The sequence below is a fragment of the Larus michahellis genome, chromosome 23 (genome assembly GCF_964199755.1).
Source record: "Larus michahellis chromosome 23, bLarMic1.1, whole genome shotgun sequence".
NCBI classification, from domain to species: Eukaryota; Metazoa; Chordata; class Aves; order Charadriiformes; family Laridae; genus Larus; species Larus michahellis.
Window position 1 is genome coordinate 482,973 of NC_133918.1, and position 15,922 is coordinate 498,894.

General features: G+C 64.4%; 1 protein-coding gene across 2 annotated transcripts; it reads left to right on the top strand.

Moving 5' to 3' along the window:
• Positions 1 to 125: 125 nt before the first annotated feature.
• ABHD17A (abhydrolase domain containing 17A, depalmitoylase) lies at positions 126 to 8,021 on the top strand. 2 transcript variants are annotated; one of them, XM_074565910.1, is made up of 5 exons: positions 126 to 245; positions 2,745 to 3,244; positions 5,049 to 5,243; positions 5,938 to 6,117; positions 7,041 to 8,021. In XM_074565910.1, exons 2-5 carry the CDS (start codon positions 2,931 to 2,933, stop codon positions 7,264 to 7,266), a joined length of 915 nt encoding a protein of 304 aa, XP_074422011.1. In that variant the 5' UTR covers positions 126 to 245; positions 2,745 to 2,930; the 3' UTR covers positions 7,267 to 8,021. The 2 variants fall into 2 exon arrangements, with proteins under 2 accessions (XP_074422011.1, XP_074422010.1); XM_074565909.1 differs by having other exon boundaries at positions 2,775 to 3,244.
• Positions 8,022 to 15,922: the final 7,901 nt, after the last annotated feature.

Consider the following 15,922-nt stretch of genomic DNA (forward strand, 5'->3'; position numbering starts at 1 on the left):
GCTCTCCGTCCCTCGGCGCCGGCAGCCCTGAGGCTGGGGGGGGGGATGAGGCGGCCCCGGTGAAGGCCGCGCCGTTCCCTTGGCAACGTGGGGGCGGGGCGTTGGCGCCACTTCCGGGAGGCGAAGGGGCGGGGCCAAGCAGTGCAGCGCCGCCCCCGCCTCGGAGGACCCCACCGGCCGCCCGTCCCTTCGGCAGCCCCGGGCGCGGGGGGGGGGCGGTGGGGGCCGGACCGGAGCATGTCCAGGTACTGGGGGCGGGGGGGGTGTCACCTCGGCGTGAGAGTGGGGGGGAGGCACGAGTGGGTGCTGGGGGGGGGAACCATGCACAGGTCAGTGGAGGGGGCCCACAGCCGTTGGTGGGGGGGGCAGAGCGGTCGTTGGGGGGGACCCACACTGGTTGGGGGGGGGGGGGGGGCACACGGGTCAGTGTGTGGGGACACACGGGGCAGTTGCGGGAGGGCCCCACAAGGGTCAGTGTGTGGGGAGGCCCGCAGCAGGCAGCGGGGGGGCCCAACCGGGTCGGTGGCGGGGGGGGCGCTCACAACGGTCGTGGCGGGGGGCCCTCACGGGTCTGTGTGTGTGTGGGGACACGCGGGTGAGTCGCGGGGGGAGGGGTGTCCCACACCGGTCAGTGTGTGGGGAGGCCAGCAGCAGGCAGTGGGGGACCCACGCAGGTCGGTGTGGGGGCGGGGGCGGGGGCGGGGGGGGGGGCCCAAACGGGTGAACTGGGGGGTTCTACAGCGCTTTGTGTGGGGGAGGGGGCCCACACGGGTCAGTGTCTGTGGGGGCATGCGGGTCGGTTGGGAGGGGTCCCATACTGGTCAGTGTGTGGGGAGGCCCGCAGCAGGGGGGGGGGGGCAGACTCGTCAGTGGGGGGGGTGTCCCATAACCGTCTATGTGCGTGGGAGGCCCACAGTGGTCGGGGGGGGGGGGGGTCCCGCAATCGTCAGCATGTGGGGAGGCCCACACCGGTCAGTGGGGGAGTGGGGGCCCGCAGTGATCATGGAGGGGGTCCCAGTGGTCAGTGTGTGGTTGGGGGGGGGGAGCCCACAGTTCTGCACCAGTTAGTGGGAGGAGCGAGGCCCACAGCAGTCAGTGGGGGGGCCACACTGGCCAGTGTGTGTGGGGTGTGGGGGGGTCCCATGCCTGTTGGGGTGGGCGGGGGCGGAGAGGGCCACGCTGGTCAGTGGGAGAGTGTCCCAGATGGGTTGGGGTGTGTGGGGGACCCCCCCACACCCGTCAGTGGCGAATGAAAGGCTCACACCAGTCAGTGGGGGTCCCATGTGTGTCAATGTGTGTCTGGGGGGGGGGTCCCACAGCAGTCGAGGGGGGCCCATGCCTGTCAGTGGGAGGGGGAGGCCCACTGGTCAGTGTGTGTGGGGGGGCCTCACATGGGTCAGTGTGCGTGTGGGGGTGGGGAGCCCCACAGCAGTCAGTGTCGGGGAGGACCCACACAGGTCAAAGTGTCTGGGGGACCCCCCCACACCATCCTGTGGGGGGTGAGAGGCCCACGCTGGTCAGTGTGGGGGGAGTGGGGGGGTCCCATGCCTGTCAGTGGGGGGGCCCACACTGGTCAGTGTGTGTGTGGAGTCCCACTGGTCAGTGGGGGGGGTCCCACAGGGGCCAGTGTGTGTGTGTGTGGGGGGTCCCACTCGGGTCAGTGAGTGGGTGCAGTGTGGATCCCCCCACTCTGGCCCTGGGGTGTGTTGGGGGGGGTCAGGGTGGATGTGGGGATCCGGCCCCCGTGCTGGCCGCGGGGCGAGGGCAGGCAGGGCCCGTGTCCCGGGCCAGTGCCGGGGTTCGGCCCGGTGCAAACGTGACACCCGGTGTGAGTGTGACACATGGCGTGAGTGTGACACCCGCCGCCTGCGCCGCCGGCGGCCGCAGCCCTGCCCGCGCGGACCCACGCCCCGACGTGCCCGTGCAGGTTTGTGGCCGCTGGACACCCTCAGCCGCCGCAGCTGCCCACGGTCCCGCCGGCACGCGGGTGCCAAACCCGGGAGGGACGGGGCTGCTGGGTGCCACGCCAGCCCCGCCACCGCTGTGGACGGTCACCAGCCAGAGGGGGACCCGGATTCAGCCCCGGCCCCCGAAGCGCAGGGCCTGAGGCAGGGCCAGGGCACGGGGCATCCCTTCACTCTGAATATTTTGGCATATTCCGGTGCCACGGCCTTCCCCTCCCAGCCAGGCGGGAGGCCTCCCCCCTCCACCCTTTCCTCCCCTTTCCCAGCCCTTCGGAAGCAGATGGAGCGAATTCCTCGGGGTGTGGGCTGGTTTGACATTCCTCAGCGCAAGCCTGTGCCCAAACTTGCAGAAAATAGTTGTGTTTTTTTCCCCCCCCCCCTCTTTTCTCCCCACTCCCCCCTTTTTTTTTTTTTGGGAGCTCAGCACTCCGGCTGCACGCCTGTGCCGGCGTCTAGGGGGGTCCTGGAGGGGCTGTGTCCTTTGTAGAGCGTGCGGCTGTTGTGGAGTGTGTGTATGTGTGCGATTGTGCGCCTGCCGCCCTCGCCTCCCCCTCGCCTCCCCGGCGTGGGGCTGTGGTGCGTGGGGGGTGGGGGGGGGTGCTGGGAAGTGTGGAGGGAGGTTTGGTTTTCGGGGGAGTGCGTGGGTTCCATGCAAACGTGGGGGCTGGGAGCGGTGGCTGTGTGCTGGGGGGGGACACACGGTGTCCCCTCAGTGTGTCGGGGAGGTGCATGTGTGTCCCCAGCCATGGGTCATGTGTGACTGGGGGGTGCCCGTTGCAGGGCCCTCACTGCTGCCTGACCTGCCCGCAGGCCACCACTGCTGCCTACAGACGGACGGATGGCGGCCACCCCGGCCCGCAGTGGACTGCCGGTGGCCACCGTGCTGATGGCCAGCTGAGGACCGGGCCTCTCCGGGCCGTCGTTGTTCCTGGCCTCTCCCCAATTTGGATCCCCCTCGCCGCCGTCATGAACGGGCTGTCCATCAGCCAACTCTGCTGCCTCTTCTGCTGCCCTCCCTGCCCCAGCCGCATCGCTGCCAAACTGGCCTTCCTGCCCCCGGAGCCCACCTACGCCGTGGTCCCGGAGCCGGAGCCCGTTGGCAGCACCAGCACCGGCTCCCTGCGTGGCGGCGCCGCGGGGCGATGGAAGCTGCACTTGAAGGACCGGGCAGATTTCCAGTACTCCCAGCGGGAGCTGGACAACATTGAGGTCTTTGTCACCAAAAGCAGCCGAGGGAACCGCGTTGGCTGCATGTACGTCCGCTGCGTGCCAGGCGCCAGGTGAGTTGCCCGTGGACGTGCCGGCCTGGTGCCGCTGCTGGTGGTTTGACCCTGGCCTGCCTGATGTCGGGCTGGCGCAGTGCTGGCGGGCACAGTGCCGTCCTGTCCCTCCTCTCCTTCAGCCCAGTGCCACCTCCTTGCCCCAGCCTTGCTGAAGGAGCCGCCACAGGGGTTGGAGGCATCCTGTGGGGCGGGCGAGCTCGGCTCCCGGGACCGGTCTGGCTTGTGGCTGCAGCTGGGAATGGGGTTAAACAGGGAGCGGAGGCAAAGCCGGAGGCTACAGGGATGTAGGGATTCCCTAGGCTGTCCCGCAGATTTCCCCTGATGTCACCAGTCACCCATATCTCTCCTGATGACACCAGTCACCCTGACGTCACCTGATGTCCCGGTGACATAAAGCTCCAGTTGTGAAGGGAGCATCTGTGCGAGGCTCTTGGTGAGCGTCGGGGGGGGTCTGTGCCAGCGGCTCACCCTCTGTCCCCAGCCCCGTGGCGACCACGGGGATGGGCAAGAGCCTGGGCCAACCAGGAGACGCCTGCGGTGAACTGAGTCTGCACGTTTAGTCTAATTCACAGGTGTGTTTGATCCCTCAAGAAGAGCGACGGGAGCAAAAGCCAGGAGGGGTTGAGGCACAACCCGCTACTGGTCACCCCCATGGGTCCACAAACTGGGAAGCTGGAGAGGGACAGCCCGGGGTGCGGGACGGAGATCCCCTCCTGGCTACTGGTGGCTGGCACCAGGGGATGGCACGGGGACGGGAGGGGGCTCGGCAGCTGCTCCCTGAGCCGGTGGCACGGCGCGGGGGTTGGGGTGCAGAGGGAGGCCAGCTCCCACAGCCGTCAGCACCCCGGCTGGCCCCATGCACCCGGAGAACGTGCCCTCCGAGGAACGGTGTCCGCAGAGACCTCTGTGCAGGGGAACGCAGCCCCGATCTGCCCTCGGCTTGCCAAGGGCTTCGAAGCCAGCAGGTGGGCTTGGGGTGAGGGCAGATGGCTCTCGCAGGGGTCGCAGAGCTGCGTTACAGGAGGACCGGTGGGGATGTCCGCTCTATCCCTGCATGTGTCAGCCCTCCCAAATCCCCCAGGACATCTTGCTTGCCATCTGTCCTCCCCGCAGCTCGTCGTGCCACCACCTTCCTGCTGGGCCTTTATGGACCATCCAGGCTGGGACGGGGAGGCTCGACCTGGCCACAGAGCTCTCGCACCAACTGTGGGGCTCAGCAGGGAGCGGGTCCTGCTCCTTCCCTCTGGCAGAAGAGAGCCAAGCTTCCATCAATGCGCTATTAGTGTTAATTTTTATGATTAACATTGTTTTTCCCCTTATGGTGGAAATTTCTTGTGCCTTGTCACTCCCACAATTCACTTCTCTTCCCAGTGTCTGGTGTCTTGCCAGACTCAGGGGAGAGAAAAATCCACTGTCAGAATTCTTACTTGAAATCCCCATTGGGCAAACGGCCCCAAATCCTGAGCTTTTTACCAAAAATAGACTCAAAAGCTTGAACAGAATCATCCTGCCTTTGGGCTGCCTGTTTCTGCTGGGAGCGAGCCCCCAGCCCCGGGCGGTGAGGAGGGTCTGCGTACCTCTGGGGTTGGACTGGGCGTGTCACGAGGACCTTCCTTGGTGGCCAGAGGGGTGTTGGCCCTTCGCGTCCTGGCGTTTGGCTTTTGGCCTCCAAAGTGGCCGTCCTGGCTGGCGTTGCCCAGGCACATCTGTCCCTGAGCCGCTGGCGGGGCCGGGCAGCGCGGTGGCACCGTGGCAGAGTCCCCCGTTAACCCGCTGTGCCCGTCTCTCCCCGGCGCTGCAGGTACACAGTGCTTTTCTCGCACGGCAACGCCGTGGACCTGGGGCAGATGAGCAGCTTCTACGTTGGGCTGGGCACCCGCATCAACTGCAACATCTTCTCCTACGACTACTCGGGCTACGGCGTGAGCACGGGCAAGCCCTCGGAGAGGAACCTCTACTCCGACATCGACGCTGCATGGCAGGCGCTGCGGACACGGTGAGTGGGGCGCCGGGCAGGGGGAAGGGAGGACGTCCAGGAAAACCCTGTGGTCCGGCAGTCTGGAAAACAGGAAATCTCCCGGAGAGGGAACCCGGGCTGTTCCTAATGGGAAGGGGTGGCCGGAAAACAGCTGCAGGGGGAGCGGGCTGGGGGACCTGGAGGGCAGGGATGCTGCCGGGGGTATGACCTTGCCTGGGGATGCTCTGGCACAAGCTGCGCGCCCCATGTTGCTGTTCCCAGGCTCTCCCCTGGCTGTGCTCAGCCCCGCTTCCCCGGCCAGGCTCAGGGTGCAGCTCCATGATGGGCTCTGCCTCCTCTGCCCTGCCTGCAGCCAGGCCCAGCTCGCAGTGTGCCCCAAGGATCCGGGGGCTGCCCCATGCGGCTGCGATCCGGGGTCCACAAACCCCTCTGTAGCCCTGCTCCTGGCAAGGGTGGGCATTGACACCCCCCCAGCTCATCTGGCAGCTCAGCCCCGGCTGCTGCCAGGTCCTGCCGGGGGTGCAGGGCAGCTGCTTTGGGCCCAGCTGTGAGGAGCTGGGGGAAAGCAGGGGGTACAGAGCCCCATTCCCCCCCACCCCACCCTGAGAAACCTTACCGGGTGCTGTGGCCAGAGCAGGGTGACGCTCTGGGCTGTATCTCCTGGCGATATGACTCTGGTGCTCGGGCGCTGACGTTCTCTCTCCTCTCCCAGGTATGGAATCAGCCCGGAGAACATTATTTTATATGGACAAAGCATCGGCACGGTGCCCACGGTTGATCTGGCCTCCCGCTACGAGTGCGCTGCCATCGTGCTCCACTCCCCACTCACCTCTGGCATGAGAGTTGCCTTCCCCGAGACCAAGAAGACCTACTGGTTCGATGCCTTCCCCAAGTGAGTGGCCTGGGGAGGAGGGACAGGGGTCAGCTCTGGAGGGGCAGCACCCAGACCAGCCCTGGCCACGAAGAGGGGTTGTGGTGAAAACTGTGGACCTCTTTCCCATGATGGGCTGAAACGTGCCCATCGGCATCCTCTTGCCTCGCATTCGGTCCCCCCCGGGGGATCGTAACCCTGCCTGTGCCCCCTCTTGAGGGCCATGCCATGTGTCCACCCCACGTCCCCTGGTGGCATCACCTCCTGGCCATTCTATCCCAGCATCTTGGCCATTAGCTTTGGGGCTGTGCCACTGTCCCCTTGTCAGGTATCACAAACCCTGGAGGTCCCCAGGACCCCTCTGTTCCCCAAGGGTAATCTCTTGGGCTTTTCTTCCCCTCTGCAGAGGGCAGGGGCAGTGGGACAGAAAGGCAGTCGTGGAGCCTCATGCCTGAGGTGGGACGAGCTCTTGCTTCGCCTCTCCCTCGCAGCCAGGCCAGCGGGGCCCAAGGGACCGTCCCCAAGCCGGAAGCTGTGACCGGGAGCCACCAGCCCACGCTCTGCATCCCGATGGCCTCGTGTGGCCTTTGGGGCCGGGCTGAGAATGGCTGTGCTTCCACTCCTCAAAGCCTGGCACGGCTCATCCCGACGGGGGGAGGGCCTGGGCTCACGCTGTCCTGCAGCAGTTTCCATCAGCCCTGCCTAGGTCCCATGGGGCTGTTGTCACCGCTGTCTGGTCCTTGTCTGTCACGCCCAGGGGTGATCGCGTCCTGCAGCTCATCCTCGGCAGAAGCTCCGTGCCCCATACTCCACTGTGCTCAAAGAGCATTTCCTGGTCCCTCTCCAGAAGGGGATGTGTTTTGGGGGGCAGGAGAAATGGGGGTGCCTTGATCCTTGTACTTACCCCCCCTCTCTTGCCTCTTCCCCACCCACCTTCTTGGCAGCATTGAGAAGATCTCCAAAATCACCTCTCCCGTCCTCATCATCCACGGCACGGAGGACGAAGTCATCGATTTCTCCCATGGCCTGGCGCTCTTTGAACGCTGCCCCAAGGCTGTGGAGCCGCTGTGGGTGGACGGGGCCGGGCACAATGACATTGAACTCTACAGCCAGTACCTCGAGCGCCTTCGGAAATTCATCTCCCAGGAGCTGGCCAGCCAACGCAACTAGCTGCAGGGTCGGGGGACAGGCAGGGGGTTTCTGCCTGTGTCTCCAGTTTTCCCAGTGTCCTTCCCCAGTCCCTGCTGCTGGAGGTGCAATGAGTTCGTACAGCCTCAGCTCCAGCCCCGGGAGAGGGCAGGAAGCCCCGGAGCGGACGGTGCGTTTCCTCTTGGACACGAGCACAACTCTCCTCCCTCCCGGTGGCAGCCCTGGCGCTGCTGGCACCACCAGCCGGGCTGGCAAGAGATGGCAGCTCCCTCCCTCCCCTTCCCCAGAAAGACGAGAGCCCACCCTCTTGATGGCAAATCCTCGGCTTCGGGCATGTCCTCGTCCCCTCTCCTAAAACAGCGCATCCCTGAATTCCTCCTGGCCTCTCTGCTGCTCTGACTATAGCAATAAGGCAAGTTGGAGAGGGGCTGGGGGCCCGGACCCCTCCCTGGCATCGCTGTGGGGCAGGAGAGGAGGTGGCAGTTCCTGCCCTCAGTGGAGCTTTCCCGGGATCGGCGCTGGTGGCATCAGGGTGCCTGGTGTTCGCCCCGTGGCTGGGGCAGAGCTGTGTCCCCAGGGGGAGTTTGGGGATGGGTGGAGGAGGTGTCCCCCTGCCCCACACCCCTCCTGGTCTGGCCCCGCTCTGCCTTCTCAGAGCGCTCCCCGCGTTCAGGTCACCCCTGGAAAACCTCCTCCGTACCGCTTGCTCGCGGTGCGCTCGGGAAACGGGACGAGGAAACCAGGCACTGAATAAAGAGCAGAGGTTTAACGTTTTAGCCGTGTGCGCCCTTTCCCTGGGGCTGCCTCCCTGTCACCCCGCCGGGGGGACCAGCCCCAGCCCCTGGGGGTTTCAGCCCCTCAGCTTTCCCGGCTGGCCGATGCCTTGGCTGAATTGTACCTGGCCGGATCCCCAACACTTGTCACCCTCTGCTGGGGACTGGGTAGACTTGAGGTGCCAGCAGATGGGGAAGGAGCCATTGTCCCCCCAGGACGGCTGCAAAGGTCTGTCGCTTCAAATCGGGCCGTGGGGGACATCGGGGGCCCATTGCCCCGCCAACCCCTGTCCCATTTGACTGAGGATCCCATGGGATCACGGGGCCAGAGGTGGAGGATGGCCTCAGCCTCCCTCGAGTGGTGGCATGGGGGGCTTGGGTGTGCTGCGGGGGACGGGGGACGTCCCCATGGCCTGCAGCATGGTCCCAAGCAGGCAGGGTCGCCCCGGGGGGGACCAAATCTTATTTGGACCCGCTCCGCCCCCCAGCCCTGTCCCTGTCTGCAGGGGCACCGCTGCGGTGCCTGGCGTGTGCTGGCCGGGGCGGCAGGCGCGGGGGGCACCCCACTGAGCGCTGGGGTTTGTGCTTTTCGGGTCAGCGCCTGCTCTGAAACGGCCCTGGGAAGAGCTGTTCAAAGCCCCTGTGGGTTTTCCTGCCCTCGGGGCACCCCTCGCCCCAACCCGAACAGCAAAGCACCACTCTGCCCCTTCCCGTGCCCACAGGGACCCCCATGGGGTTCCCAGGCACTGGTTCCCCCCTCAGTGTCCCCGTCACCCTCGTGTCCCCTCCTCCCCAGTGCAGGGCCCTGGCGCGCTCATGTGAGGAGTGATAATCTCCTTACGCAGCTCTCGGGGAGGCTCAGGGGCCTCGTGGTGGGGCCTCGCCACAGCCCCACGCTCTGAGCACTCAAATGCATCTATTGTTTGGGGCTGGGAGCTGGTGGGGGGGGGAGGTGGAGGGTATGGGACTCCCTGCTCCCCACACATCCCTTGCATCCCCACAGGACCAGGGCAGGATCCTCCGCGGCGATGGGGGGACGCTTCCTTGGGGCTGGGGCTCTGCAGGAGATGGAAGAGGATTTGGGTGTCGGGGCTCTGGGTGGTCTCGCCCCTTTTCCAGGGGTTGGGGGTCGGGATGTCTGGCTTCTCCCCGAGCATCCCCCCAGCCCTCCCCTCCCTTCCCCAGCTCCCCGCAGGCAGCTGCCGGCCGGGTTTAGAGTCTTTATCTCACACGTGTGCTGGAAGCCAAAGCCCCCGCCGTCACCCAGCCCGGCTCCCCTCCTCTCCCGGCCCCGATTAACGGGGCTGGAGCAGCCCCTAATCCCGACACAGAGACGTTTTGTTTGCGCCAAGGGTATTTTTATCCTCTTACTGCTGCCTGTTTCCTGTTGAGCTGCGGATGCTTTCGAGCTGCGTGGCCGGCGGGATGTCTCAGGGATGGCGGTTGGGTTCAGGGGGATGTCGGGGTGGCTTGAGTTTGTCGTTACTGTGTCTTGATTTAAAAAAAAAAAGAAGGTGAAAGGTCAGGAAAGTTCAGCCGGCTTCCCAAAATTTAGACCCAGCTGGGGTATGTGGGATCCCGATGAGACGGGCATCTCCGCTGCTGCCACCGTGACGGGAAGCTGTGACCCGGGAAGGGCTGTGATCTGTCACCATCAGGGGTTGGGGCTTTTTGGGTCTGGATCCTTCACTGCTCCTGGCCCAAGAGGGCTCAGGCTGTGTCCTCCCCCGGGCAGGAGCAGCCAGAGCGAGGAGGGAGAGATGGAGCAGCTTCAAGCCATACGCCAGCTGCAGGATCCCCAAAAGGCATGAGCCAGGCCTGCCCCAGCGGTCCTGGGCGCAGCGTCCCCCACCAGTGGGACCAAACTGGGCGACAAGCCACCAGGATGGCACTTTGTGGCCCCACCGCCGGTGCCACGGTTTGGGAGCACCAGGAGGGGATGGGTTGGGGCTGCACCTGGACGGGGTTTGGCGCCTGGAGGGGGTACTCTGCCGAAACCGCAGTCTCAGCAGGGCCGGGAGGAGGGGAAAGGCAGAGTCAAGCCTCACAGTGTCCCCAAAGTCCCTCCCGCAGCCACAGCAGAGGGGGCACAGCACAGGCGTCCCCCTGGTCGTTTTGAAGTCCTCAGACAGGTGAGCCGGGGCACAGGCGGCTCCGGCTCCCGTTGCTGTGGAGTCACAGGCACACAGCTGGGCTGCGGGGTGTCTGTGTGGGGGTGTACGTGTGTGTACGTGTGTGTACATGCCTGTGTCTGCGTGTAATGGTGGTGAAAGGGACAACCGGCCACCCAGGCATCCCGCAGGAGAAAGGACGGGATACCCACTGCGACTAGCCCTCGGCAGAGGCACGATGCCGGTGCGGACAGGGCTGTGGACAAGGCCGGGCAAGAGGGACGTCGGGCTCACCAGGTGACTGGCCAAGAGGGGTTTACATCTCTTTTGGGGCATAAATGAGGCTTTTGATGTCCAGGGCCTGCGTGCCACAGTCATGAGACCCCGTTCACAGGCCGAGCTCAGTCATGGGATCCAGGAAACTGAATTAAAGCGTCTTAAGGGGCTTTTTTCCAAGCTCTGCTCTGGTTTTTCACGTGCTTGTCATATGAACAAAGATGGTATAAAAGGGCAGAGGGGAAGGATCCCATCCATGGTCAGGCTGAGGAGAGGGGAGGGCACCGGAGGAGGGATGCCAGGGTGAGGGGCTCCGCACGGCGCTGGCTAAGATGGAGGGAAGGGGACAGGAGAGGATGAGGAGAGGACGCGCTGGCAGCAGCCCCTGGCTCTGCCCTGCCAGGTGAGTGAGGCAGTGACCTGGGGCCGGTGGGGGACAGCTGGGGACAGGGACGCCGGCAGGTCTGGGGGCGCAGAGCCCGTCTGCTCCTCGAGCAGCACAGATGCTGTCAGCATCCCAGCGTGCTCTGACACCAGCCGGCACTTCCCTAGTGAGAGGTGGCGAGTGTGGCACCGCGGCACGGGGAGCAGGGAGCGCACGGTGCAGGGAGACACCCAGGGTGGTGGGTGCCCGGCGGTCCCCGGGGTCCCCCCGTGCCGGGTCAGGTCCCAGGAAGGGCGCCTGGGCCTGGGCTCTGCGGGTGGGCAACCGCGGGATGGGCCTGGGCAGCCCTGTGCTGCGCACATCCATGTGCACACCCCCACACGCGTGTACATGCGCACCCCCTCATGTTTGCACATGTGAACCCACACATCCACCTGCACCCCCCCAAAAAGCCCCGCTCGCACCCTGCACACCCGCCATGTCCCAGCCTGTCCCCAGGCGGCAGAAGCAGCGCCGGGCGCGTCCCCGGGCTGGGTTTCACCCGCTGCAGGTGGGGCGCGGGCTGGGGGTCCCCTGGGCTCCTGCCCCCTTCCCTCCCCTCCTGGCTGCCGTCTCTCCCCCGTCTGCAGGAGCGCTCGGCGGGAGGATTGCGGGGCCCCGGCCCCCTGCCCCCTGTGAGCTTCCCTTTGTCATCCTATGCCTGAGCGATGCCTGGAGGCTGGGATGGTGAAGGGAGGCCCACGGGCTGCCACAGCCCTGCGGCGACGACGCCTGGAGAGCACACGCGGGACCACGCACCTGGGGCCTGAGTCCTGAGGGGGCTGGGAGCACTCTTGGGGGGCTGGAACGTCCCCCTGGGGGGGCAGAACCTCCCCTTGGGGGGCCAAGGAGCATCCTTGGGGGGCTGAGAGCACCTTTGGGGGGCTGGAGCCACACCCTGGGAAGCTGGAGCATCCCCCTGGGGAAGGAAGCACTCTCGGGGGGCTGGAGTCTCCCCTTTGGGGGCCAAGAGGACACTGGGGGGCTGGGAGGACTCCTGTGGGGCTGGAGCAACACTCTGGGGGGTCAGAAGCATCCTTGGGGGTCCAGAGCAGCCTCCCCGGGCTGGGCGATACCCAGAGGGTTGGTGCTGGGCAGCGTGGGATGCAGCAGCTGGGCCGTTGCCCCCGGATGGGAATGGGGTGACAGGGGGTCACAGAGCACCCCTGTCCGTGGCGGGGCAGGGGCAGGAGGGGTCTCCCACAGGGACGGGGACCATGGCAGGACACACGTGGGGCGGTACCAGGACAGGGAATCAGGAGTCCCGGGACGGGTATCACTCCCTGCACCCTGCGAAGAGACGACCCTGTGTGCGGATGTTTCAGCAGCTCAGGGGGAGCCCCCGTTCTCCTACCACCCCGGGACTTTCTCCAGCTTTCCAAACTCCTGGCTGGCACCTCGTGCCAGGGACGTGCCGGGAAAAGGGGAAAGTGGGTGCAGAGAAAAGCTGTAACCCCCCCACTGTGGGGAGCAAAAACTTGCCCAGGGGGGTGCTTTTTTATGGTGATGCAAAATAAGATGCACAGAGCGAAGGTTGGCAAGGTGGGAGGCTCCCACCTCACATCTCCAGCTTATTCATAGAATCAGAGAATCATGGAATAGTTAGAGTTGTAAGGGACCTTAAAGCCCACCCAGTGCCACCCCCTGCCCTGGGCAGGGACACCTCCCACCAGCCCAGGTTGCTCCAAGCCCCGGCCAACCTGGCCTTGAACCCCTCCAGGGATGGGGCAGCCACAGCTTCTCTGGGCAACCTGGGCCAGGGGCTCACCACCCTCACACCAAACAATTTCTGCCTCACATCTCACCTCAATCTCCCCTCTTCCAGTTTCAAACCCTTCCCCCTCGTCCCGTGGCTCCCCTCCCTGCTCCAGAGCCCCTCCCCAGCTTTCCTGGAGCCCCTTTAGGGACTGGAAGGGGCTGGGAGGTCTCCGCGGAGCCTTCTCTTCTCCAGGCTGAACCCCCCCAGCTCTCTCAGCCTGTCCTCCCAGCAGAGGGGCTCCAGCCCTCCCAGCATCTCCGGGGCCTCCTCTGGCCCCGCTCCAACAGCTCCGTGTCCTTCTGCTGTCGGTGCCCCAGCACTGGAGGCAGCACTGCAGGGGGGTCTCCCCCGAGCGGAGCAGAGGGGCAGAATCCCCCCCTCGCCCTGCTGCCCACGCTGCTGGGGATGCAGCCCAGGCTGCGGGGGGTTTCTGGGCTGCCAGCGCACGGTGCTGGGGCATATGAAGCTTCTCCCCCACCAACACCCCCAAGTCCTTCTCCTCGGGGCTGCTCTCCAGCCATTCTCTGCCCAGCCCGGGTTTGTGCTACGGGTTGCCCTGACGCTTTTTTTTTTGGCTCTTTTCCCCAAAAAAACCAATTCCAATTCACCCAGCCACACGTTTATCACAGGGTGGGGATCGGCAGGAACCCACTGCCCACAGGAGCTGCTTCACCTGTGGCTGGGCCCGGGCTGGTGGGTGGGGGTGATATTTTGGGGACACCTCTGAGCCCCAGCCACCCCAGGACCTCCTGCCCTGCGAAGCAAACTGGGGAGCGGAGGGACGTGCCCACACGGGGACCCAAGGTGCTGTGACAACCCTGCCACGGACCCAAAACCTGTCCTGAAGTTGTTCCCGTCCTTAACTTAAATTGGACATTTCGCCACTGTGCCGGGAGGCAGAGTGAGCATCAGCCCGGTGTCCCGAGGACAATCAGGGAAATCCCCTCATTTCTCTGCAGAGGGGTCAGGAGCTTTTTTGGGGGAGATTAAGGTCAGTCTTGGGGATCCATTAGTCAATCTGGGACGCTTCGGTGGGGGGTTCAGGTCCTTGGCAGGGTCAGACCCACCAGGATGGGTGAATTTGGGGGTCCCTGTTCTCAGTGGGGCTGCCTCAGTGTGTGCAGCGACCCTCAGGACCTTTTCCAGTGCTGCAAACTGGGAGCCGAGTGGGCATCCCAGTTTACTGGGCTGCCCCTTCCCATGTCGGGGGGAAGCGGAAGCGTAGCCAGGATTGGCCTGAATCAATTTCAGGCAGTTTTTCCTCGTAGGGTCCTCCACATGGTTTATTGTATATTATTTTACTTCATTTTGCCAGCCTGTGAGTTGAGTAAGCATGGGGTGAGAATTATAAGGAAGGGAAATAACGTTATTCAGCATGTGTCTTTCTACAGAGTCCTCTCTATTACTGCTGAAGATATATAAAACAGATTTATCTATCACATAAAAATGCCTTTTTTTTTTCTGGGAAAGAATAACTTGCTTTGCTAGCACCGGTGGGAGGCAAGGAGGTGGCTGGCAGGAGTGTGTGTGGGGACGCTTGGCGTGAGCCCTCCCCAGGTACCTTGTATAGCACCTCGTGTCGGTGGCATGGTTCTGCCACAAGGAAGGCTGTTGATCTCCTGGTGTTTCCTGCTTTTTAAAAGCTTTTTATGGATTATTCAGGTTTCCCAGCTGGCAGCTGCTGCCCCCAAACCTCAGCAGTGCTGGGGCATCAGTCTCCTGCTCGCTCCTCTGGGCACTGGCCAGGCACGGTGGTGGGTTCCTCTCCTGACACCTTCAGCTCCTGGACTCGCTCTACTGGGACACCGTCGGGGAGCGATGGGTGGGGAGGAGGCAAAATCTTCGCCTTGCTGCAGTGCCATATTTGAAAATAAAGTGGTTGGTTGCTGTTTTTTTTTAAAAACAGTACTATGAAACATGACTTCTGTGATCCCTCCTTTGTCCTTCCTTGGGGCCAAGGACGACGACTCCTCACGCACCACCATCCAGCTGGCTCCCTGCACTGCCCCAGCGCTTCCCACCCTCTCTCCCATCTCCCTTTCACCAGTGATGAGGCTTTCCCGGACCATCCCTCCTCTCTGGGCTGGGGCTTCTGGCCCCATTTAATGGGATTTGCCCTCAAAGGGCTTGATCGCTCACTGTCATCCCCAAACAGCCTCATTTACTGAAGGAGACTCCCTCCTCTACCAACTCATGGTAGGGGAAGCGTCCCAGGCACTGCGAACACCCCTTGCCTGCTCGAGCCCCGCAGGGCCGGCTTCCAGTCACAGACAAATGGCTCTTACCATGTGCCTCAGTTTCCCCACTGGTAAATGCGGGTGTGACAATTGCCTGGGCAAAGAAGGGAGGGCTTCATGGCGGGGAGCAGCACACAGCAAGTTCCCTCCTCTGTGTGGCCTCAGGTGAGCTATTTCTGCCTCGGGTCCCTCCACCACAGCCTGGCTGGCGTCTGCTGCTTTCCAGAAAGCTGAGGCTGCGCTGGGGACGGCGGTCCACAGCACAAGGAATGATGGAATCACTTATGTTGGAAAAGACCCTCAGGATCACCAAGTCCAACCGTAAATCTAACTCTGCCAAACCCACCACTGACCCGTGTCCCTCAGCACCACGTCTGCCCGGCTTTTCAATCCCTCCAGGGATGGCGACTCCACCACTGCCCTGGGCAGCCTGGTCCAATGCTTGACAACCCTATTGGGGGAAGATATTTTTCCTCATATCCATCCTAAACCTCCCCTGGGGCAACTTGAGGCCATTTCCTCTTGTCCTATTGCCTGTTCCCTGGGAGAAGAGACCAAAAACCAGAGAGCGAGGCCTCCTCTCAGCCTCCTTTTCTCCAGGCTGAACAGCCCCAGCTCCCTCAGCCTCGGGGAGCTGGACGAGAGGGTCCCCAGGGGTTGGGTGCTGGATTTTGGGGTCCCCGAGAGTCAGGGCCTGCACGCTCCTTCCCCTCGCTCTGCGGCCTCTTTCGGAAGGAGCGGGTCCACCTGAACGTGCGAGATATTCTCGACGGCACCTCCTACAAACCCGTCATATGCCAGTAGTGGCGCCGGGAGGACGACAGGCAACTGACCTCCAGCCCCAGGACCACCCCAGCTCCCTTCCTGAGGGAGAGGCCCTTGCCGGGCTCCTCCCGCGGGCACACCGCTGCCCTCGTCCCTGCAGCCGCCGGGCAGAAGCCAGGCGGACCCCGGCACTCCGGGAGAAGCGCAGCAGCGGCTCAGACCCGCCTCAGGGCGGCCGCCATTTTCCTCGCGCTCCCACCCTCTCCCTTGGCCCCGCCCCCGGCCCCGCCCCGCGCTCGGCTCAGGCGCGCCGCGGGCAGCCCTGTGCGGGC

Excerpts from the sequence above, each read along its gene's own strand:
- ABHD17A (XM_074565910.1), top strand. The coding sequence starts at position 2,931 with ATGAACGGGCTGTCCATCAGCCAACTCTGCTGCCTCTTCTGCTGCCCT. Across the intron at positions 3,245-5,048 it reads CGCTGCGTGCCAGGCGCCAG|GTACACAGTGCTTTTCTCGC; the intron begins GTGAGTTGCCCG and ends CCGGCGCTGCAG. Across the intron at positions 6,118-7,040 it reads TGGTTCGATGCCTTCCCCAA|CATTGAGAAGATCTCCAAAA; the intron begins GTGAGTGGCCTG and ends CCTTCTTGGCAG.